This window comes from Leptodactylus fuscus, chromosome 4, assembly GCF_031893055.1.
Source record: "Leptodactylus fuscus isolate aLepFus1 chromosome 4, aLepFus1.hap2, whole genome shotgun sequence".
In the NCBI taxonomy this organism is placed as follows: domain Eukaryota; kingdom Metazoa; phylum Chordata; class Amphibia; order Anura; family Leptodactylidae; genus Leptodactylus; species Leptodactylus fuscus.
In genome coordinates this window covers 223126960-223152571 of record NC_134268.1, presented here as the reverse complement: position 1 = coordinate 223152571, position 25612 = coordinate 223126960, and the positions used below count along the sequence as shown (strand labels likewise).

The 25612-nt window shown below is 46.5% G+C and overlaps 1 protein-coding gene across 1 annotated transcript; it reads left to right on the top strand.

Annotated features, from left to right (window-relative positions):
- Positions 1 to 237: 237 nt before the first annotated feature.
- Positions 238 to 25612, top strand: LOC142201050 (uncharacterized). The gene is made up of 4 exons (XM_075271874.1): positions 238 to 420; positions 19425 to 19551; positions 21933 to 22034; positions 22136 to 25612. Exons 1-4 carry the CDS (start codon positions 397 to 399, stop codon positions 23560 to 23562), a joined length of 1680 nt encoding a protein of 559 aa, XP_075127975.1. The 5' UTR covers positions 238 to 396; the 3' UTR covers positions 23563 to 25612.

Sequence of the window (25612 nt, the reverse complement as noted above, 5' to 3'; positions counted from 1 at the left end):
GCTCCTCATTACTCGGTGTCGCCCCCTCTCGGCTCCTCATTACTCGGTGTCGCCCCCTCTCGGCTCCTCATTACTCGGTGTCGCCCCCTGCTGACCCCTCACTGTCCCTTCGCCCGCTGCGTCCAGTATTGAGCGCATCCGCTCGGTGGGCGGGGCCTCTTCTCTGCCTCGCGCTAGTCAGTTTCTGCAGCTGCGCACTCAGTAGGATGTCTCACAGCAGAGCGCTTTACGACCAGCGCTGTGAGTCTGGGACTCGCACGGTAAAAGTTTTTGTGTCGCAGGTGTGACTGTGAGTCGCTGTTATCTCACCGCGTATGACACTGTCCCGGTTGAGTTGTCTCCTCAGGTCGCCCAGACGCCATTTTCCCGCTGTGTCGGGGGCCTGGCCGCAGGACCATGGCCGGGACTCCCCGTGTACAGGTGAGTGAGGGGTCTGGTCTGCAGAGCTCACACTCTAATGAGCCCAGACAGCACCACGTGACCCTGTGTAATCCTAAAATATAATGTGTGACATCCTGGACGAGGAGATAGTAGGAGGGAATCCAATAAAGTGCTGTATAGAGTACAATATGGCGCTACAGCCTGGTATATACTGTATACAGCACTGTGGTAGACTCCCATATGTAATATACAGCACTGTGGTATATACTGTATACAGCACTGGTGGTACACTGCTATGTAATATAGAGCCTGGTATATACTGTATACAGCACTGGTGGTACACTGCTATATATAATATACAGCCTGGTATATACTGTATACAGCACTGGTGGTACACTGCTATATATAATATACAGCCTGGTATATACTGTATACAGCACTGGTGGTACACTGCTATGTAATATAGAGCCTGGTATATACTGTATACAGCACTGTGGTAGACTCCCATATGTAATATACAGCACTGTGGTATATACTGTATACAGCACTGGTGGTACACTGCTATGTAATATAGAGCCTGGTATATACTGTATACAGCACTGGTGGTACACTGCTATATATAATATACAGCCTGGTATATACTGTATACAGCACTGGTGGTACACTGCTATATATAATATACAGCCTGGTATATACTGTATACAGCACTGGTGGTACACTGCTATGTAATATAGAGCCTGGTATATACTGTATACAGCACTGTGGTAGACTCCCATATGTAATATACAGCACTGTGGTATATACTGTATACAGCACTGGTGGTACACTGCTATGTAATATAGAGCCTGGTATATACTGTATACAGCACTGGTGGTACACTGCTATATATAATATACAGCCTGGTATATACTGTATACAGCACTGGTGGTACACTGCTATATATAATATAGAGCCTGGTATATACTGTATACAGCACTGGTGGTAGACTCCCATATGTAATATAGAGCCTGGTATATACAAATCAAATTGGCTTTATTGGCACGTCCGAATGGATATTCTTCTCCCAGTAGGATGTAGAGTTTCCTCTTCTCCCAGTCTGGGATGTGGGCAGAGAGTCTTTGGTAGTAGACGGCCCTCACAGCTGAGTATTTGGTGCAGTGTAGCAGGAAGTGGGTCTAGTCTTCTAGGGCCCCCTGGTCACAGTGCTGGCACAGTCTCTTCTCCCGTGGCTTGTACGTCTGCCTGTATCGCCCCGTCTCTATCTCTAGGTTGTGGGCGCTCAGTCTGTACCGGCTCAGGGTCTGTCTGTGCTTGGGGTGGCGTATTCTCTCCAGGTAGGTGGCCATGGTGTAGTCCCTTTGTAGGGATTGGTACACATTGGTGAGTTTCTTGGAGTTATTTATTGCACTTCTCCATTCCTCGATGTACCGCTCTCTGTCTCTCTCAATGACTCCTTGTATTTGAGCCTTGTTCAGGGCATGTTGGGGGTTTTGGCAGATGGCTGATGCTTGGTTGGGGGGTATCAGTTTTTCTCGGGGCTCTGTGGCTCAGCCAGGCTTGGTGGTGGTAAGAGCCAGGACTGCTGCCCTGTATGTGTGTCCAGAATGATAGCGCCCTCTTCTGTATGGTGAGACATAGGGGGAGTCTGCCTAGCTCTGCCCTGCAGGCCATGTTGGTGGTGTTGCGATGGACATGGAGCAGGTATTTGCAGAACTCCAGGTGGAAGTTCTCTGTTGGGCTGGAATCCCACTTTAACTGGTCTGGGTAGGTGGCTGGGCCCCAAACCTCGCTGCCATAGAGAAGGATCGGGGAGATGACAGCGTCAAATATCTTCATCCAGACCCTCACCGGTGGTTTGAGGTGGTACAGTTGTCTTCTGATGGCGTAGAAGGTTCTGCAGGCTTTTGCTTTCAGGGTTTCTATTGCTGCTTTGAAGCTTCCTGATTGGCTGAGCTCCAGCCCCAGGTAGGTGTAGCTGTTGGTTTTCTCCAGTGTGGAGCCGTTCAGTGTGAATTGTGAGGTGGTGGAGGCTTTATTGTGGCCCTTCTTCTGGAATACCATGACTTTGGTCTTCTTCTGGTTGATGGGTAGGGCCCATGTGGTGCTGAATTTTTCCAGCACTGACAGGCTTTCTTGGAGGTCTTTCTCAGTGGGGGCCAGGAGTAGGAGGTCGTCGGCGTATAGAAGGAACTTCACCTCTCGATTGTTCAGGGTGAGGCCTGGGGTTGGTGAGGCCTCCAGGGCTGTAGCCAGTTCATTGATATAGATGTTGAAGAGCGTTGGGCTCAGGCTACAGCCTTGTCTGACCCCTCGGGCCTGTTGGAAGTATGCTGTCCTTTTCCCATTCACCTTCACACTGCACTGGTTTCCGGTGTAGGAGCTCTTGATGACGTCGTACGTTCTTCCTCCTATTCCACTCTCTAGGAGTTTCAGGAGTAGGCCTGGGTGCCATACTGAATCAAACGCCTTCTTAAAGTCCACGAAGCAGGCGAATATCTTGCCTCTTCTGGTGTTGTGGACGTGCGTCTTGATGCGGCTGTGCAGGGTGTAGATATGGTCTGTGGTGCGGTGGTTTGGCATGAACCCTGCTTGGCTCTTGCTGAGGACCCCGTGTTGTGTGAGGAAGGTGAGGATTCTGTTATTGATGATGCTGTTGTACAGTTTCCCCAGCTATGTGCTGCTGACGCAGATCCCTCTGTAGTTGTTGGGGTCGTATTGGTTCCCATTCTTGTAGATGGGGGTTATGAGGCCTTTGTTCCAGTCTTGGGGGAAGTGTCCAGCATTGAGCAGGAGGGTGAATAGCTTTGCCAGTGCTGCCATGTATTGCTGTAATCCCTGCTGTGTTCTCCCCTTGTTTCATTTCCTTTTCTTTGATTCTGGCCTGATTGCGTCTGCTTATATGCACTCCCCTCATTCACACCTGATAGACATCTTACAAACCTTGGCTTGTATAAATGTAATAGCTCAGGTCATTTGGCAGTCCAGTGTGCATCTAAGTGTAGTCTTCAGAATTGAACCAGAAGGGAACAGAAGGTCACATAATCCAACTGCTGTAAACTGCTCTAACAGAAATGTTTCTCACTTTACTCACTGTTGTTCTCCCACTCCTTGTAAAATCCACTTTTCCACCCCAAACCAGCCTTGTCAGTAAAGACATCCTCATCTCTCCCTCTCTCCTACCCCACCATATAACTTTCTCTGCACAGCTCCTCACACACCTACAGACTTTCCGCCCCAGACACACACAACCCCCCCCAGCCTCTCCTACCTGCACCTGCTGTCCCTCTCCCTGCTCCTCCTTACTTCTGCTGACATATCTCCTAATCCTGGACCTCCCCAGCGAATCTCCACTGTCGGCCGTTTCCCCACACCTGGCGCTAGTGCACGGAACCCCCGAAATCTCAAACCAATCTCACTCACTCCTACCCCTCCCCGGTGCACTATGGAATGCCCGCTCCGTATGTAATAAACTTACCTACATCCACGACCTTTTCATTCTCAATGAATTTACATTTCTCTGTCTCACTGAAACATGGCTGACCCCCTCAGACACCGCCTCCCCCGCCGCCCTCTCCTATGGAGGTCTGCACTTCTCACATACTCCCCACCCCAACAACAAACCTGGTGGAGATGTAGGCAGCCTCCTGTCAGACAAGTGCTCATTTGCCCCTATCCAGGCGCTACCTGCCCTCCCCCCCCCCCCCCCTCCTTTGAAGTGCATTCTGATCGTATCTACTCACCCTCCAACTGGCCGTCATATATCGACCGCCGGGACCTACCGCTGCCTTTATCGACCACTTCACCACCTGGCTCACACACTTCCTATCCACAGACACCCCCACCATCATCATGGGGGATTTCAACATCCCCATTAACACAGACCACCCCTCCGCCTCCAGTCTCCTGTCCCTCACCACCTCCTTTGGTCTCTCCCAATGGTCCTCCTCTGCCACCCACATAAAGGGGGCACACTAGACCTCATATTCACCCGCCTCTGCTCCATATGCAACCTCTCTAACTCTCCATCCACACTCTCTGACCACAACCAGCTGACAGTCTCTGCCCTCTCTTCTCCAACAGACCCCCCAACCTCTAAACCACCACGCCCCCGCAGGAACCTCAACCGCCTTGACACCTGCACCCTCTCAGACTCTCTCCTACCACTCGCTGATATCTCCTCACTCCAGGACACAGATGCCGCTGCTGCCTTCTATAATACCACCATTACCTCAGCCCTTGATTCTGTGGCCCCCTACACAAACTCCAGAGCCCGACCAACCAATAGGCAACCCTGGCACACCGAACTGACTGAAAAACTGAGACGTGCCTCGCGGGTTGCAGAGCGCCTCTGGAAGAAAAGCCACTCCCAGGAGGATTTCCTCAGGTACAAATAAGCAGTAGCAAGAAGAAATAGTAGGAAGGGCACTCACCCACAAAGAGGCTTGTCTTCTTTAAAAAAGCTTCCTTTATTAAGGTATCACATCTTTAAAAACAAAATTCTTCTTAGGGAGGGAAGTACAGCATCGATGGCATGAAAAGCAACAGCTGTTTCGCGCTTCTACATGCGCTTTTTCAAGCCTCAAAATGCAACTTTGCCTCTTACTTTAAAACTAAAACACCATCAGAGACAGTCTCGCCCTACTCCCCCGACAACCCCTCTACCCAACTACTTACTGTTCCTCATCCCTGACCTGCTTCTCCTCCATAACTGACGAAAAACTCTCCTCCATAATCTCCAAATCCCACCTCACCTCCTGCGTGCTCGACCCGATCCAGTCACACCTCATCCCCAAACTTGCTGAAGTCATTACTCCAGCCCTAACCCATCTCTTCTACCTATCCCTAACCAATGGATCCTTCCCCTCAGCCTTCAAACACGCCACTGTCACTCCTATACTTAAGAAACCGTCCCTCGCCCCGTCCTCTCCAGCCATCTATCGTCCCATCTCACTGCTCCCGTACGCCTCAAAACTTCTCGAGCAGCATGTCCACTCCGAACTCTCCTCCTATCTCTCATCCAACCTGCTCTTTGACAGACTTCAGTCAGGCTTCAGACCCCGGCACTCCACAGAAACTGCCCTAACAAAAGTCACCAATGACCTGCTAACCGCCAAAGCCAAGCGCCATTACTCTGTCCTCCTCCTCCTCGACCTCTCCTCTGCCTTTGACACAGTTGACCACTCCCTCCTGTTAGAAATTCTCTCATCCCTTGGTATCTCAGAGTTGGCCCATTCCTGGATCTCCTCATACCTCACCGACCGCACATTCAGTGTCTCCCACTCGCACACCACCTCCTCACCTCGCCCTCTCTCTGTAGGTGTCCCCCAAGGCTCCGTCCTAGGACCTCTCCTGTTCTCCATCTACACCCTTGGCCTGGGCCAACTCATAGAATCTCATGGTTTCCAGTACCACTGCTATGCCGATGACACCCAAATCTACATCTCTGGACCAGACATGACCTCCCTGCTGGCCAGAATTCCAGATTACTTAGTGGCCGTAGCCTCCTTCCTCTCCTCCCGCTTTCTCAAACTCAACATGGAAAAAACAGAGTTTATCATCTTCACCCCACCCCGTATGGCCCCTCCACCCGACCCATCTATCAAAGTTAATGGAACCACAATTACCCCTGTCCCACAGGCCCGATGCCTTGGGGTAACCCTGGACTCTGACTTATCCTTCAAGCCACATATTCAAGCCCTCAACACCTCCTGTCACCTCCAGCTCAAGAACATCCACCGAATCCGCTCCTTCCTCACCCCGGAAGCTACCAAGATGCTCGTCCAGGCCCTCATAATCTCCCGCTTAGACTACTGCAACACCCTTCTCCATGGACTCCCAGCTAACACCCTCGCCCCCCTCCAGTCCACCTTACACTGCGCTGCTCGCTTAATCTACTTCACCCCCCGATCTTCACCAGCTGCTCCCCTCTGCCAGTCCCTCCACTGGTTACCCATAGCCCAGCGAATTGAGTTCAAGCTACTAACGCTAACATACAAAGCCATCCACAACCTGTCCCCTCCATATACCTCTGACCTCATCTCCCACTACCTGCCCACACGTAACCTCAGATCCTCCAACAACCTCCTACTCCGCTCTTCTCTCATCCGCTCCTCACACAACCGTCTCCAAGATTTCTCCCGTGCATCCCCCATACTCTGGAACTCCCTACCAAGACACATAAGACTGATCCCCACAATCACAGGCTTCAAGAAGGCCCTGAAGACTCACCTATACAGGAAGGCCTACAACCTCCAATAACACTATCACCGCACTGCCATCTGTACAGTCTCCCCCTCTCCTTCTGTCTCTACCCCCTTCCCTCATAGATTGTAAGCCCTCGCGGGCAGGGCCCTCTACCCCACTGTGCCAGTCAGTCACTGCTAGTATTATATCTACCTGTATATTCTGTGTATTGTATGTAACCCCCAAATGTAAAGCACCATGGGATTAATATAATAATGTAAAGCACCATGGAATTAACCCCTTGGCGACCCATGAGGTACTATTACCTCATGGATGTCTGGTGCTTAAGGACCAATGAGGTAATAGTACCTCATGGATGTAAACAATCCCCGCAGTGCAGGCGTTCTTGGAGCGGGTGTTAGTTGTATCTGACAACTAACACCCTGCTCCATCCCCCTCCATCGGACATGAGTGCCGATTTTGGGGTTTAACCCGTTGATTGCCGTGATCAAACATGATCACGGCAAACAGGTTGCCCGATCTTGTGGGGGTCCCCGGCACCCCCCGCTGCGAGATCGGGGGGTGCTGGTATCCCTACTATGTGGCCAGGGGTCTGTTTAGTGACCCCAGCCAGCCCTGAGTCCCACTTACCTTTTTATCCTGGCCGGGATCTTCTGTAGTGAGTCTGTCCCGTCCGTACGACTCACTTCCTGTTTATAGAGTGATAACGTGCAGGCTGTCACTGCAGCCTGTGTCTCACTCTATACTAGAGGATCAGTGATGCAATCATCACTGATCTAAGTGTCCCATAGGGACACATGAAAAAGTTTAAAAAAAAAAAGTGGAAAAAAAAATAAAGTGTTTGCAAACAATTAATAAAGTTATAAAACCCCAAAAACCCTTTTTTTCTATAGAAAACGAATTATATAAAAAAAAACCTATAAATTAATAAAAACAATACATATTTGGTATCGCCGCGTCCGTAACAATCTGTACAATAAAACTGAAACAATATTTAATGTACACGGTAAATGACGGGAAAAAAAAACGGAAAAAACCCGCTGGAAGTAGTGATTTTTTTGCTATCTCACCTTACAGAATGTGCTATAAAAAGTGATCAAAAAGTCAAATGCACCTCACAACAGTACCAATAAAAAGCACACATTGTCCCGCAAAAAATAAGCCCCCAACCAACACTGTCAACCAAAAAATAAAAATGTTACGCCTCTCAGAAGATGGCGATGCAAAAAACATTGATTTATGTCCCCAAATGTGTTTTTATTCTGCAGAATTAGTATTGCATAAAAAAATAATATAAATGAGGTATCGCCGTAACCGTACCGACCCGCAGAATAAAGATAATATGTTACTTATACTGTACGCTGCATGGCGAAAAATTTAAAAGGTAAAACGCAATACCGGAATTGATTTTTTTTTTTTTTTTTTTAGTCCAGCAAAAAAAGAGTTAATAAAATGTATTCAGTAAGTTGTAGGCACCCAAAAATGGTGTCATTACAAAATACATCGCATCCCGCAAACAACAAGCCCTTATATGTCCACGTCACCAGAAAAATAAAGAAAATATAGCATCTAGTAATGCAAGAACAAAAGCCCGCAAAAATCGCCAAATTATTAGAACACAACTGGCTGCGGCAGCAAGGGAATATATAAGCGGTGCGAGCGGATATCAGGGGACACCCCATGTTTACAGCTTATGAGCGAAAAGACACCAGAAGTGACCCCCAGAGTGACTCCCCCAATTATAGGAGCTACTGGGACATAGTAGGGAATGTGGTGTTCCCAATGTTCTCCGCACCGCTTATATATTCCCTCTTCGCCATCCACAGTGCAGTCATGTCCGGGATACTAATACTCACTACACCCCCTGATAAATTTTTTGAGGGGTGCAGTTTTCAAACTGGGGTCACTCCTTTGGGGAATCCACTTTTCCGGTACCTTACAGGCTCTACAAACATGACATGGCGTCCAGATACCAAACATCTGAATCTGCACTCCAAAAGCCGCATCGCGCTCCTTCCCTTCTGCGCCCTGCTGTGTGCCCAAACTGCAGTTTATGCCACATGTATGACACTGGTGTACCCGGGATAATGTACGTAATGTCATATGTGGTATATACTGATATTAGGGCACATGTATGACACTGGTGTACCCGGGATAACATATGTAATGTGATATGTGGGTATAAACTGATATTGGGGCACAGCCGGATACAGAAGGAAAGAAGGGTTATTTGGTTTTTGGAGCACAGACTTAGACGGTTTGGTTTTTTTGGATGCCATGACACTTTTGCAGAGACCCTAAAATTGCCCTTACAAAATGGGGTCACTTCTTGGGGAATTCCAGTTCACTGGCACCTCCAGGGCTCTGCAAAAACATGGCGCCCAGAAAGTCCCTCTAAATCTGTACCCCAAAAAGCGTAGTGCTCCTTCCCTTCTGAGCCCTGCTGTGTGCCCAAGCAGCAGTTTACACCCACATATATAATTTTTTGACCCTCAGGATGGCCCCTTAATAGTTTTAGGCGTGCAGGTCTCTGACAACACAAAGTGGGTGCAATGTAGTGGACACCAAAATGGCATATTTCTTGAAAAATTAAAATTTTCATTTTGTACATTAATTTTTGGGAAGCATTTTTAGGCTGAAAATGATAATACCCCTTGATTCATTCCTTGACAGGTGTAGTTTCTAAAATGGGGTAACTTTTGAGGGGTTTCCATTGTATTGGTACTTTAGGGGCTCAGCTAATGCGACATGGCACCAGAAAACTGCCCTCAAAAGCCAAATAGCCCTCTTTCCATTCTGAGCCCCGCCATGTTCCCATACAGCAGATTATGGCCACATATGGGGTATTGCCATGTTCAGGAGAAATTGTGTAACAAACTCTGGGGGGCTTTTAATTCTCTAACTACTTGCAAAAATTTAAAATATGGCGCTAAATGGACAATTTATTGGAAAAAAAGTAATTTTTCATTTTCACATCTCAATGGTAAAAAAATCTGTGAAACACCTGTAGGGTCCAAGTGCTCACTAAACTCCTTGATAAATTCCTTGAGGGGTCTAGTTTTCAAAATGGGGTCATTTTGAGGGGGTTTCCACTGTTCTAGCACTTCAGGGGCTCTCCAAATGCAACATGGTGCCTGAAACAGATTTCAGCTAAATTTTCCCTCCAAAATCCCAATAGCGATCCTTCAGCTCTGGACCTCACAGCGTGCCCATACATCACTTTACATTCACATATGGGGCATTTCTGTAGTTGGGACAAAATGCGTAACAATTTGTGGGGTGCATTTTCTCTTTTATCCCCTTGTGGAAATGCAAAATTTGGGGTTAAAGCAACATTTTATAACAAAAAATGTCACTTTTCCTTTTATTGGGCCAATTCTGTAGGGTCAAAGGGCTCACTATACCCCTTGGTAAATTCCTTGAGGGGTCTAGTTTCCAAAATGGGGTCACATTTTGGGGGTTTCCACTGTTTTGGCACATTGGGGGCTCTGCAAACGGGACATGGTGCCTGAAAAGTATTGTAGCAAAATCTGGCCTACAAAATCCAATTAGCGCTCCATCCGCTCTGAGAGCAACCGTGTGCCCATACATTAGGGTACCAGCACATATGGGGTATTATCATGTTCGGGAGAAATTGTGTAACAAAATGTGGGGTGCAGTTTCTCCTTTAAACCTTAGTAAATGTGTAAATTCTAGGGCTAAATAAATATATTAGTGACAGAAATTGAAAAATGTAAATTTGACCTCCATTTTGTTGTAATTGCTGTGAAATGCTGAAAGGGTTAAGAAACTTTCTAACTGCTGTTTTGGATTCTTTCAGGAGTGCAGTTTTTAGAATGGGGTGACTTTCGGGGGGTTTTATTAGAGAGGCCTTTCAAGTTCCCTTCAGAACTGAACTGGTCCCTTGAAAAATGTGCTTTGGAAATTTTCTTGAAAATTTGGAAAATTACTGCTTGACTTGTAAGCCTTATAATATCTGAAAAAAATGAAAGGGTGATTAAAATTTGATTGCTACATAAATCAGAGATATGGTTAATTATATTTATGAAAAAATTTGGGTAGTATGGATTTCTATTTGAAAGGCTTGCAATTTCAAAGTTTGAAAACTGCATTTTTTTCAAAATTTTCACCAAATTTCCTATTTTTTCATAATTAAAGACAAAACATATCGACTAAAATTTACTACTGACATGAAGTACAATGTGTTACGAAAAAACAATCTCAGAATCACTTGTGTAAGTTAAAGCGTCTCCAAGTTATTGCCATTTAAAGTGACACATGTCAGTTTTGAAAAAAGAGGCCTGGTCCTCAAGTCACTTTTGAGCTGTGTCTCTATAGGGTTAATGGTGCTATATAAATAAATAATAATAATAATATTTGATCATCTCTGGTAGGATGCCGTCAGGGCCACTGGCCTTTTTGCCTTTCAGCAGGGCAATTCTTTCCTGTATATATTTTATGGTGATTGGCGAGTCCAGAGGGTTCTGGAAGTCTTTGATGACTTTCTCCATGTCCCTCAGTTTGGTGATTATCTGTTGCTGTTCTGGAGTTAGTTCTTCTTCTGGGATGTTTTTGTAGAGACCTCTGAAGTAGTTGAGCCAGATATTGCCATTTTGGATGTGGAGAGAGTTTTTCTTGGGCTTTGTGCCCATGTGGTGCCAGGTCTCCCAGAATGAGCTGTCCTGGAGGGAGTCCTCTAGTTGCTCTATTTTGTGGGAGAGGTATCTCTGTTTCTTCTCTCTGAGGGTGCCCTTGTATTGCTTGCATAGATTGTTGTAGGCTTCCCTCACCTCCTTGTTGTTGGGGTCTCTGTGTTTTTGGTTGGAGGCTGCCCTTAGAGAACGGCGTAGAGCCTTGCAGTCGCTGTCAAACCATTTGTGAGACTGTTTGTTAGTCGGTATCTTGGGCTTTGTCGGTTTCAGGCCTGCTAGTTCTGCCGTGGTGTACAGGATGTTACTGAAGTCCTTCACTGCTCGGGTGACCCCTTGTTGGTCTGGCTGGTAGAAACTCATATAGAAGTTTGTGAGCAGTTCCTTGATTTCGGGTCGGTTAGCCGCATTGGTGTATTCGGTGGCAGGTTGTAGAGACCAATCTGGTGGGGCTGCTGTGTGAGTGGCTTGTCAGTGGATCTCATGTACAGCAGGATCTGGTTGTGATCTGACAGGTGTGTCTCAGGGGTGACTATGAGAGCATCTATGTCTGCTGGGTCTGCGTCTGTGATGACATGGTCCACCACGCTGTTGCCCACATGGGAGTTTAGTGTGAAGCGTCCCTGAGTGTCCCCTCTGGTACGCCCGTTCATTATGTACAGTCCCAGACTCCGGCACAGGTTCAGCAGCTGTCTCCCGCTCTTGTTGACGACTATGTCATAGCTATTTCTTCTTCTCTGTGCAGACTCCAGGTGGTGGACCTCGCCTACCGGGATGTGCAGGTTTCCATCAGAGGACAGGTAGTCTATCTCTGTTCCAGTCCTGGCGTTTAGGTCGCCGCAGATCAGCACTCTGCCTTGGGACTGGAACTGTGCAGATTCCCTTTGTAGGACCTCATAGATGTCTGGGTTGTGGTAGGTGGACTCAGATGGGGGGATGTATACTGCACAGAGATAGATGTCGTGTTGGCCGTTGAGGATGGAGTTGCTTATTTTTATCCACATGTGGTTGTCACCGCGTTTGATGGCTTTCACATGTTCTTTAAGCTCCTCCTTGAACCATATTAGTATGCCTCCTGAGTGGCGGCCTAGTTTGGTAGTCTTGCTTTTCCGGGCAGTGACAGAGAATTCCTTGTAGCCCATAGGTGTTAGTGACTCATCTTCTGCCCGGGTCCATGTCTCTAGGAGGATTTGGATGTCTATGTTTTTTAGTCTGTCTATAAAGTCTGGATCGTTTGGTTTGGATCCAAAGGCTGAGGCGTTCAGCCCTTGGATATTCCAGCTACTGATAGTCAGTGGTGTCATCTTTGGTGGGTATACCTTGTAATGAGCTGTGATAGGGACATATGGATCCCTCCGTATGTTGTAGATGTCCTAATTAGATAATTAATTAACAAGCCTAGATGGACTGCAGCCATCTTCTTTAGGCCTGGAGAACTGATTAAGACACAAGATGGTGGTGTATCAAAAGAGTTCTAATTTTATTGTAAGAAAAAGTTAGTTTAAATACATTACAGACAAAGAGCTGGCTTGGCTATTCTAATCAGTATAACATGATTGGTTATAGAGATATAAGACAAGCCTGGCACATGACTATTGGCTGAGGCTCATTATAATCTGCATCTCATTATAGCTTTCCACACTGGGATGGACTTTCCCATGAAACAAAGAAGGATTGAAAATACTTATGTGTGAGCTAACATCCCAGACTGTCTATATGTATATATCATGGCAAAAGAGATAAGATGACATGCTTCATAGACTCTGTGTCTATACACTCTAAGTGACCTTCATATACCATAAAATATGACAGAGTGCCCAGATACCATAAGATGAATACTTTTGTTGGTTATGTGTCCATACATCATGTAAAGGAGATAAGAGATATACAAAGTCAGCTGCATCTTCTCAAAATGAGGCCCTTGAGAGATAAGGATTAGCAACCTATGCATTAACGTTCATTATCACATTCCTTAAAGTCTAACAAAGGGCCTCCTTGACTTAAGCAGAAAAATACATACTTATACAATTTATATGTGAAAGAGTGTCAAGATGGCTCACAAAATACAAAGATGGAGGACTTAACTCTTAACAGCTGTCCTGCAGAGGACGGGCTGGGTTCCTGATTGGTGGCCATGTTGTGGATCCCAGTCTGGAGCAGTGTGTTGCACAGAGTGCTGAACATGGTTCTTATCTCCTCCATGTCTGTGCTCTGTCTTGTTCTGTATGGCACAGGTGGCTTCCACCCTGGCTTATAGTAGTCCCCATTTCCAGTTTTTTGGGGGAGACGTTGTGTTTGAGATATTTTCCAGCCAGGCAACCTCCCCATGGGTCTTTGTCTTGTATGTTGAGGGGGGTATGGTGTTTGGGTGTGTCTCCTGGAAGGTGACTTCTCCACAGGTTTTTGTCTTGTATGGTGTATGGGCCAGGGGTCTCTGTTGAGCACTATGTCTTTAAGTTCTTTGGCCAGGAGGCTGACTCCCTGTTTGTTGAGGTGTTTGTCATCATATAGGTGACGTTTGTCTATGGAGGGGTGTTGTGCCAGGGTGATGCCTGATGTTGATCGGATTTTGGATGCCAGCTCTGAATTGATATCTCTGATGATGTGTTCAGAGATGTCTCCTCGTGGGAGCAGAGATGACAGGATGATACTACAGTCTGGGAACTGTTGTTGTGCTTTCTCTGCTAGCTGGGTCAGCTGTCCCGCTATCTGTTGGTGCTGGTCCTGGGCCTCAAGGTTTTTTGTCCCTGTGTGTATGATGACGTGGTTGGGTTTGGTGAAATAAGGGTCGTTGATGACAGTGTTTGCTTTTTCGATTGTTAAACAGCGGGTTTTGGTGACTCTTTTCCCCGGGAACAGTCTATTTGTGTCCAGGTATTTGCCATTGGAGTCTGTGATCAGGACAATATCTGGACCCGGTGATCTCCTCGTCAAGACTTGTCTGCTGTTCGGCTGGGTTGTCGGGGTTTGTTCTGGTTCTGTTCTTTGGGTTGGGGGTAGCTCTGGTTCTGTTCTTTGGGTGGGGGTAGCTCTGGTTTTGATCTTGGGTTGGGGGGTAGCTCTGGTTCTGATCTTGGGTTGGGGGGCAGCTCTGGTTCTGATCTTGGGTTGGGGGGCAGCTCTGGTTCTGATCTTGGGTTGGGGGGTAGCTCTGCTTCTGATCTTGGGTTGGGGGGCAGCTCTGGTTCTGATCTTGGGTTGGGGGGTAGCTCTGCTTCTGATCTTGGGTTGGGGGGTAGCTCTGGTTCTGATCTTGGGTTGGGGGGTAGCTCTGGTTCTGATCTTGGGTTGGGGGGCAGCTCTGGTTCTGATCTTGGGTTGGGGGGTAGCTCTGCTTCTGATCTTGGGTTGGGGGGCAGCTCTGGTTCTGATCTTCGGTTGGGGGGCAGCTCTGGTTCTGATCTTGGGTTGGGGGGTAGCTCTGGTTCTGATCTTGGGTTGGGGGGCAGCTCTGGTTCTGATCTTGGGTTGGGGGGTAGCTCTGGTTCTGATCTTGGGTTGGGGGGCAGCTCTGGTTCTGATCTTGGGTTGGGGGGTAGCTCTGGTTCTGATCTTGGGTTGGGGGGTAGCTCTGGTTCTGTTCTTTGGGTGGGGGATAGCTCTGGTTCTGATCTTGGGTTGGGGGGTAGCTCTGGTTCTGATCTTGGGTTGGGGGGCAGCTCTGGTTCTGTTCTTTGGGTGGGGGGAAGCTCTGGTTCTGATCTTGGGTTGGGGGTAGCTCTGGTTCTGTTCTTTGGGTGGGGGTAGCTCTGGTTCTGTTCTTTGGGTGGGGGGCAGCTCTGGTTCTGTTCTTTGGGTGGGGGGCAGCTCTGGTTCTGATCTTGGGTTGGGGGGTAGCTCTGGTTCTGATCTTGGGTTGGGGGGCAGCTCTGGTTCTGTTCTTTGGGTGGGGGGCAGCTCTGGTTCTGATCTTGGGTTGGTGGGTAGCTCTGGTTCTGATCTTGGGTTGGGGGGCAGCTCTGGTTCTGTTCTTTGGGTGGGGGGCAGCTCTGGTTCTGTTCTTTGGGTGGGGGGTAGCTCTGGTTCTGTTCTTTGGGTGGGGGGCAGCTCTGGTTCTGTTCTTTGGGTGGGGGGCTGCTCTGGTATCTCCTGTGTTGTATTTCCTTCTGCTTTGTTGGGGTCCTGTCTGTTATCTGTCCTTTGTTTCTCACCCCCCCTCATTTTCTGACCCTCTCTCTTGGGTGAGGTGTTGTATCTGAGATTTCATGTCTGCTATCACTCTCCACAATTCAGCGTTTTCTTGGCGTAGTTTATGAAAATCACATTCTAGTTTCTGCAGGGCTTCACACCTCAGCCTGGTCAGCTCAGCAATGGTTTGCTTATTTGTGTTGTTGTCACTGAGGTTCCTTTTAATTTGTTCTTTGAAGTATGTGAAATCTTTCTAGTTCAGATAAGGAGTCTCTGAGGATCTCAAGTGAAAGGTGAGGGGGGTTGTGGCTTGGAGCAGTGTGTGTGGGGGGTTGCTGGTGGGTGTCTGTGTAGAGGGGGGTTTGCTGGTGGGTGTCTGTGTAGAGGGGGGTTTGCTGGTGGGTGTCTGTGTAGAGGGGATGGCTCCCCTGGGTCAGTCTCTGTGCAGGCAGAGGTGTCTGTCTTCTGTTTGTGGGTTTGTGCCAGTCTCTTAATCTTTGGAAAGGCATCTTCAAACTGCTGTAGTTTGACTTCTCTGCCCTGTACTGTAATATTACCAGTATTGTATACGGATATAGTGAGTATCACGTCGTCATCGTTTCGTGGGTCTTTTACCCTAATTTGTCTGCCCGTGCTGTTGTTCCCTTCTGTAGTTTTCTTATAGTGGGTGGACAGAGCGGTGTGCCAGGCAGATAGATGCTTAGTATAGAATATTAGATTGGTTCTTCTCCTGGTCTCTCCATTAAGAGAGTAATCAGCAGACAAGACCTCTGGGTGTTCCCTGTGAGCTGCAGGTTTTATGCCTTTCTGTTCTTTGAGGCTTAGGCTGTTAGGATATACAATTTCCAGGGTGCCGGACCCCCTGCTGTGCCAGAATGCAGACCCCAGCTCTGTCTTATTAAGGGCTGTAGTATTGGGGCATTCTTCTAAATTTTGGATATCCATATTGTAGTTTCCCAAAATTCCCAGATTCTTAGGGTGTTCCCAATTTTCTTATTTCTGCTGGAGTCTAGCACTGGTGGTACACTGCTATATATAATATAGAGCCTGGTATATACTGTATACTGTACACAGTGACTGTATCAGCAGAATAGTGAGCGCAGCTCTGGAGTATAATGCAGGATAACTAATGTAATGTATGTACACAGTGACTGTACCAGCAGAATAGTGAGCGCAGCTCTGGAGTATAATACAGGATAAGTAATGTAATGTATGTACACAGTGACTGCACCAGCAGAATAGTGAGCGCAGCTCTGGAGTATAATACAGGATAAGTAATGTAATGTATGTACACAGTGACTGTACCAGCAGAATAGTGAGCGCAGCTCTGGAGTATAATACAGGATAAGTAATGTAATGTATGTACACAGTGACTGCACCAGCAGAATAGTGAGCGCAGCTCTGGAGTATAATACAGGATAAGTAATGTAATGTATGTACACAGTGACTGCACCAGCAGAATAGTGAGCGCAGCTCTGGAGTATAATACAGGATAAGTAATGTAATGTATGTACACAGTGACTGTACCAGCAGAATAGTGAGCGCAGCTCTGGAGTATAATACAGGATAAGTAATGTAATGTATGTACACAGTGACTGCACCAGCAGAATAGTGAGCGCAGCTCTGGAGTATAATACAGGATAAGTAATGTAATGTATGTACACAGTGACTGTACCAGCAGAATAGTGAGCGCAGCTCTGGAGTATAATACAGGATAAGTAATGTAATGTATGTACACAGTGACTGCACCAGCAGAATAGTGAGCGCAGCTCTGGAGTATAATACAGGATAAGTAATGTAATGTATGTACACAGTGACTGTACCAGCAGAATAGTGAGCGCAGCTCTGGAGTATAATACAGGATAAGTAATGTAATGTATGTACACAGTGACTGTACCAGCAGAATAGTGAGAGCAGCTCTGGAGTATAATACAGGATAAGTAATGTAATGTATGTACACAGTGACTGTACCAGCAGAATAGTGAGCGCAGCTCTGGTGTATAATAGAGGATAAGCAATGTAATGTATGTACACAGTGACTGTACCAGCAGAATAGTGAGCGCAGCTCTGGAGTATAATACAGGATAAGTAATGTAATGTATGTACACAGTGACTGTACCAGCAGAATAGTGAGTGCAGCTCTGGGGTATAATACAGGATAAGTAATGTAATGTATGTACACAGTGACTGTACCAGCAGAATAGTGAGTGCAGCTCTGGGGTATAATACAGGATAAGTAATGTAATGTATGTACACAGTGACTGTACCAGCAGAATAGTGAGCGCAGCTCTAGAGTATAATACAGGATAAGTAATGTAATGTATGTACACAGTGACTGTACCAGCAGAATAGTGAGCGCAGCTCTGGAGTATAATACAGGATAAGTAATGTAATGTATGTACACAGTGATGTACCAGCAGAATAGTGAGCGCAGCTCTGGAGTATAATGCAGGATAACTAATATAATGTATGTACACAGTGACTGTACCAGCAGAATAGTGAGCGCAGCTCTGGGGTATAATACAGGATAAGTGATGTAATGTATGTACACAGTGACTGTACCAGCAGAATAGTGAGCGCATCTCTGGAGTATAATACAGGATAAGTCATGTAATGTATGTACACAGTGACTGTACCAGCAGAATAGTGAGCGCAGCTCTGGAGTATAATACAGGATAAGTCATGTAATTTATGTACACAGTGACTGTACCATCAGAATAGTGAGCACAGCTCTGGGGTATAATACAGGATAAGTAATGTAATGTATGTACACAGTGACTGTACCAGCAGAATAGTGAGCGCAGCTCTGGAGTATAATGCAGGATAAGTAATGTAATGTATGTACACAGTGACTGTACCAGCAGAATAGTGAGCGCAGCTCTGGGGTATAATACAGGATAAGTGATGTAATGTATGTACACAGAGACTGTACCAGCAGAATAGTGAGCGCAGCTCTGGAGTATAATGCAGGATAACTAATGTAATGTATGTACACAGTGACTGTACCAGCAGAATAGTGAGCGCAGCTCTGGAGTATAATGCAGGATAACTAATATAATGTATGTACACAGTGACTGTACCAGCAGAATAGTGAGCGCAGCTCTGGAGTATAATACAGGATAAGTCATGTAATGTATGTACACAGTGACTGCACCAGCAGAATAGTGAGCGCAGCTCTGGAGTATAATACAGGATAAGTAATGTAATGTATGTACACAGTGACTGTACCAGCAGAATAGTGAGCACAGCTCTGGGGTATAATACAGGATAAGTAATGTAATGTATGTACACAGTGACTGCACCAGCAGAATAGTGAGCGCAGCTCTGGAGTATAACACAGGATAAGTAATGTAACGTATGTACACAGTGACTGTACCAGCAGAATAGTGAGCACAGCTCTGGGGTATAATACAGGATAAGTGATGAGCGCAGCTCTGGAGCATAATACAGGATAAGTAATGTAATGTATGTACACAGTGACTGTACCAGCAGAATAGTGAGCGCAGCTCTGGAGTATAATACAGGATAAGTCATGTAATGTATGTACACAGTGACTGCACCAGCAGAATAGTGAGGTCAGCTCTGGGGTATAATACAGGATAAGTAATGTAATGTATGTACACAGTGACTGCACCAGCAGAATAGTGAGCGCAGCTCTGGAGTATAATACAGGATAAGTAATGTAATGTATGTACACAGTGACTGCACCAGCAGAATAGTGAGCGCAGCTCTGGAGTATAATACAGGATAAGTAATGTATGTACACAGTGACTGTACCAGCAGAATAGTGAGCGCAGCTCTGGAGTATAATACAGGATAAGTAATGTAATGTATGTACACAGTGACTGTACCAGCAGAATAGTGAGCGCAGCTCTGGAGTATAATACAGGATAAGTAATGTAATGTATGTACACAGTGACTGCACCAGCAGAATAGTGAGCGCAGCTCTGGAATATAATATAGGATGTAATTCGGATGAGTAATGTGATGCATATATATATAAAATTTACCTTTTGTTGTACGGTCTGAAGCTTAATTTTTCTTTGAACCCATTTTCTGCAGAATTCAGTCACGTTTGATGATGTTGCTGTAGTCTTCTCTGCGGAAGAATGGGAGATGCTGAATGTCCAGCAGAGGACGCTGTATATGGAAGTGATGAAAGAAAACTATGAGCATTTTCTCTTTCTGGGTAGGTTCCCTCTCCCTGTATATAACATCCATTAGGGCTCCTGCACGTTTATTACAGCCACAAATGAGCACAGCCCATCAGGGATCGTTGCTGCTGTAAGTACAGGTGTCTGGCACTGAGGTCGGAGTATATACGGCCATGTGTAGGAGACCTTATATATGTTCTGTTGATTTAAGTGATGAATATTGCATCATTGGAAACCTGAAGTTATGCTCCTGGGGTCTGACATTGATACTATAGGCCCTTTTTTCGAGCCCACTTGACCATCATTTATACATAATAGGAAGTGTATAGACAAAATATCCATCCACCTTCCCCCATTGTTGTTAGGTCTGTGTGCACCAGGAGGCAGCCAGACCTGGATCCCCCGCCATGTTGCCTTAGCTCAGGACATCCTCTGGCAGTCTATGGGCCAATACTGAAATCTCTCTCAGCTCTGTCAGTGGGTTTTTATTTCACTCCAGAAGACTGGCGTAGGGACTTGATCGATCTGCCTCAGAGTCTATTAGAACGTTGCAGATGTTTTTACGACAAGATGATTAAAGGGATCCTCTCTTTTAAACACAATTTTCTCTCCCTAACATGTCGGAATAGCCTTAAGAAAGGCTATTCGTCTCCTACCTTTCCTTATCTTCTCCACGCCGCCGTTCGCCTGCAATCCCGTTTTTTCTCGGTATGTAAATGAGCTCTCTCGCAGCACTGGAGTAGTCCCCAATGCTTCCAGAGAGCTCTCCAGCGTCACCTCCATCTTCATCTGCAACGAGGTCTTCACCGCGTCTTCTTCCGGCGGCGTCTTCCTACTTCTAGGCCTAGGGCAAGCCGACTGCGCATGCTCACCAGCCACGAGAAAATGGCCGCTTACAATACTGTGGAAGCGGCCATTTTTCTTATGGCCGTGGGCATGCGCAGTCAGCTTGCCCGAGGCCTACAAGTAGGAAGACACTGCCAGAAGAAGACGTGGTGAAGACCTCGTCGCAGAAGTAGATGGAGGTGGCGCTGGAGAGCTCTCTGGCAGCATTGGGGACGCTCCCAGTGCTGTTTGAGTGCTGGGGCCCGCCCCCAGTGTTGTGAGAGAGCTCATTTACATACCGAAGAAAAACCGGGATTGCAGGCAAATAGCGGCGCACAGAAGTAAAGGAAAGGTAGGAAACGAATAGCCTTTGTTAAGGCTATTCCGACATGTTAGGGAGAAAAAAATTGTGTTTAAAAAATAGGATCCCTTTAAAGCTTCATGTGTGGAAAATTAGAAAGTTCCTTTAACTCTTTCCAGTAGCCACAAATGTTCCATTGTTGTGTTATAGTTTTTTATTCCTCACCTTGTAGAATTCCTAACTTTTCTATATTTCCATTCACAGAGCTGTACGAGGTCTTGTATTTTGCAGGACAAATTGTACTTCTTAAAGGGATTCTATCATTAAAATGACATTTTTTGTCCCTAACACGTAGGAATATCATTAAGAGAGGCTGTTCTTCTCCTACTTTTAGATGTCTTCTCCGCGCCGCCGTGCGGTAGAAATCCCGGTTTTCTTTGGTATGCAAATGAGTTCTCTTGCAGCACTGGGGGCGGTCCCAAAAAATTGGCCACGGGCATGTGCAGATGGCAGAGCAGACTGTGTATGTGTAGAAATTTTACCCCAGTGCCAGAAGAAGACGCGGAGAGGGTCCGTTCCAGAAGAAGATGGAGGCGACGCTGGAGATTTCTCTTGCAGCATTGGGGTCGCCCCCAGTGCTGTTTGAGCGCTGAGGCCCACCCCCAGTGCTGCAAGAAAACTCATTTGCATACTGAAGAAAACCGGGATGTCTACTGAACAGCGGCGCGAGAAGACATTTAAAGGTAGGAGAAGAATAGATTTTCTTAAGGCTATTCCGGTGTGTTAGGGACAAAAAATGTCATCTTAATGATAGGATCCCTATAATGGTACCATTTAATGTTTCATACAATGTGCTGGGAAGCTGCACAAATACATTTATTAACCCAAGAGGGTCGATACTAGTCAACCAACATACATAGAGACATATGCTAGCGGATACAAGCTTATACAGTTACAGAAAGGTATGGTACAGTACAGTAAGATAAAAAAGGATAAAAGATTAGAAACAGAAATATAATGCCCGATTGGGTCTCTGGACTTCACCTCATGAAATCCAGGGCACAGTCCATTTAGAGTCCATAAGTAGCCCACAGATTGTTTGGGGGTTTGACTACCCCACAAAACAGTCCTTTGGCCCATGGCCTTTCCACAGCCAGCGCATGATATCCATAAGGCAAGAGATTACAGTCCAATAGTGTCCATGGTAGGGGCACATACAGCTCCACCACATAACATATAGCAATAAAGAGAGGTCCAGCATTGATTTGTGATTGCTTATCTATATTTCAGGTTCTAAGGTCCCTATAATCTTGTCCTGGCAGCAGAACAGAAAGTCAGCAGCCAGAGCAACAGCACAACAGACTGTTTTACCCACCTCGGCTGCTACACAAGGTTTGATATCAGTTTTCTTCAATGATTTTTTTTCCTACCTGCTATTAGAATACATGTAGGTTGCCTTGTGGTCTATTTAATACTCATTCTGTTTGTTGTAGGGACAGAAATCAACGACAAGAAGTCTACAGTTGGTTCCTGTAGGAAGACCAGACCCATGTCATCACAGGCCGATCCTCCTGAGTTATCCAAAGAGTCTGAATTTTCAATGAAATTGCGCCCCAAAAGGCCTCGGCAGGATTACAATGAAGATAACCAGAACAGCATCCTGAATGGGAACCAAAACCAGGCCCTCCATGCTCCTAGAATCGTGAAAAAACACAAAAAACTGTATTGTCCACAGTGCGATAAATGTTTCAAATACAGCTCGGCGCTGGAGGCCCACCTCAGGATCCACAGCGGAGACAAACCCCATAAGTGTGAACTGTGTAGCGAGACCTTCAGCTATAAATCCGAGTTGATCGTCCATAGACGGAAACATTCACGAACTTCATCGAGTGTGGAAAATGTGATTCCAATTCCAAACTCCACTCCAAAATCATCCAAAAATACTAAATCCAGGTCAAAAAGAGGGCCCTACAAGAAGAGAAGCGCCAAGAATGTAAACGGTGAGGAGGCCGCCTCAATACCGAGCTCGACAAGTAACATGCCCTCAAAAACAGCGACCGCTGAAAACACGAATTCCAATAGGACTATTGAGCAAGCGGATAAAGTAGCCTTGAAAACGAGCTCGGCAGACAGCAAGGCCTCGGAAACCGTGTCTACACAAGAGAGCAATTCCATCGTAACAAATGAGCAAGCTGGTAAAGCAGCCGCACCTTCACAAACCACCTCAACGGATAGTGAGGCCCCAAAATTGGTGGCAACCCAGGGGACCAACTCCAACGTAACAAACGGCCATGCTGAGAAGGAGAAGCCGCTGAAATGTAATTTCTGTGATAAGAGGTTTAACAGCCCATTCATCCTGGAAGCCCATAACCGAATCCACACTGGAAAACTAGCCTATGCTTGCCAATTTTGTGACGAAAGCTTCTCGAAGGCGTCGCTGCTTTCCGCTCATAGCAGCAAGCACAAGGAATGTAAACCTTTCCAGTGTGATCAGTGCGATAGAAACTTCAAAGATGAGACCCTTTTCTTTGCTCACAAGAGGACTCATAGCGGAGAGAAGTCTCATCAGTGCAGTAAGTGCAGCTCCTGGTTCCCCAACCGCAACAGCCTATTGGCACACGAGGAAAGCCATCTAAAGCCCAAACCCTACAAGTGCCGGCACTGTGAGAAGAGCTTCAATGACAAGTCCCTGCTCATCACTCACGAGGGCGTGCACACGGACACTAAGCCCTTCAGGTGCACCCAGTGCAGCGAGAGCTTCTTCCTGAAAACCCAATTGATGGAGCACCAGGTGAAACACGCCCCGGACAAGCCTTTTCCATGCAACCAGTGTGAAAAGAGCTTCAACAAGAAAGAGACTCTCACTGCACATATTCGAGTTCACAATCAGCCCAATAACCAACAATCTAAAACACGGTGAGGTGGAGACTGAGCCATTGTCCTGGTGCTTTATAGAAACGTGCCTTATGTCCTACGGAGGGCACTGCACACTTCTGCCCTGTCTCTACCAGTGTGAATTGGCAGAAGTGCAGCTCAGGGTTATCCTAGCTATAGGGCTATACATCACTACTGAAGCAATACGAGATCTGCCCGACAAGGTTGTCCCTGTCTGAACTGCTATGTGTTTTGCTGATGGATACAAGATGGCCGTTACCATTGTGCAGATGTTGTGTACAAGATGTAGGAGCTATTAGTTAATAGTGGGGACCCCTATGCCAGAGCGGACGTGTACTGGTCTTCTCTCGGATCCTTTATCTCCAGTCATTTTAGGTTGCACTATCTTGGTAATATACGACTGTCTTTGCTGCTAGGTGCCTATAGTTATGTTACCTGTGACCACTTCTTACTCCATACATGTGATTCTCACTATAGATGTCTCCGGTGTTTAGATTGGGCAGAGCGGTGGGAAGTTTTATGTTGCTTTTTCTTTTTTTAAAGCTTGGTAAAGGTTATGGAAGTTGGAAAAGTTCAGGTCAATTTATTAAAGGGGTTGGCTGGGAATTTATTTAGGGTGTATCCTTAAAATTGGTGGCGGACTTACCACCAGCCCCGGCTCGATTAGCTTTTTGGGGCCACCTCTTATGTCAGTACTGTACAGAGCACGGGGCTGGAAGCGGTTACCCCTGTGTAATGAGATGGAAATATTGTATGAAACGTAGCAATATAACGTTATGACACATTTGGCGCTGGTGTTTGATGTGCAGCCCCATTGTCACCAAAACCTTCCCTATTGTCTACTAAGAGCGGCACATGATCAGACTCCTTCCCGCGCCAGACTCCTTCCCGCGCCAGACTCCTTCCCGCGCCAGTTTCCTACACTCCTTGGAGGCGTCTGGCCATACGCCCCTCCATCAGCCGCCAAGTTCAGAATGTGTGATGAATGCCTTAGCGACAAGAGGGAATGTTTTGTAATATAAGACCCCCGGACTTGTTATACATTTATATTACTACACCTTACAGATGTTTCCTACTTATTTATTACATTGGACAACCCCTTGAAATAATGATATTGATTGGCAGGCATTACCGTAGTGTCCGAGCTACAAAACCAATCTCTCTTCTCAACATTCTTGTCTAAAGCGCAACTCTGGGCAAATCTTCATTTAGCGAAATGGAGTGACCGGAGTAGGGTAACCTACCGGGGTCTCTAACTTCATTATGGTCTGTTCAGTACCGGTCTTAAAGGGGCACCTCACCGACTTCCAGCTTTACCCTTCTCCTGCATCCAATAGGCAGATAATGACTTGAATACGAGACCTGCCCGCTTCATATCAGTTACTTCCTCCGGATTCTCATACAGGCCGACACTAAACATACATGTGATTCCAGGCACCTAGTGCACAAAACTTGAAGGGGTCATCCGGATAACTCCTCCTGTCACCTCGGAGACCACTGACCAAATTGTAGAAAAGGAAAAGAGGAGGACGGGGAGAAAAATCCAAGAAAAGCAAGAAAAAGAAGGCTGGAGAAGAAAGGAGTGAAATGACCCTCGTTGTTACCAGTAGGATGGTGAGGGGAGGGCAATGCAGGAAGTCTGTGTGGTGCAGCTTCAGCCAATGGCAGCAAAGCAAGAGGCACATCCAGAAACGGGGGCGTGGTTTTGGCAGCTACTTCTGCACAGCCCTGTAGTGTAGCGCTGGTTGTTACCCGGGGTGTTAGGGATATATACAATCACTTGGATACTTGTATAGAAGGGACTAGAGGTCAGGATTCCTAGGCCTGGCATGTCACATGACACTAGTAACTCCATTTTACTAAGTATGAAGATTTTCCCTGAGTCTTACTGTACTGCACCGGATTTCTTTTTGGCTGGTGACCTGGGAGATGACGTGTATTTTGGTACTTTGCTGCAGACACAATGATTTCATGGCTTCTTAATAAATTCACTTTGTACCAAGAATCTCAGACAGAATTGTGTGCGGCTCGCTACATTCTGGAAACTTAATAAAATTTATATTTATACTGATATT

Bases quoted from the DNA above. Each gene is read 5' to 3' on its own strand.
- LOC142201050 (XM_075271874.1), top strand. From the start codon at position 397: ATGGCCGGGACTCCCCGTGTACAG. The intron at 421-19,424 runs GTGAGTGAGGGG...CATTTTCTGCAG, and splicing joins CCGGGACTCCCCGTGTACAG to AATTCAGTCACGTTTGATGA. The intron at 19,552-21,932 runs GTAGGTTCCCTC...TCTATATTTCAG, and splicing joins TGAGCATTTTCTCTTTCTGG to GTTCTAAGGTCCCTATAATC.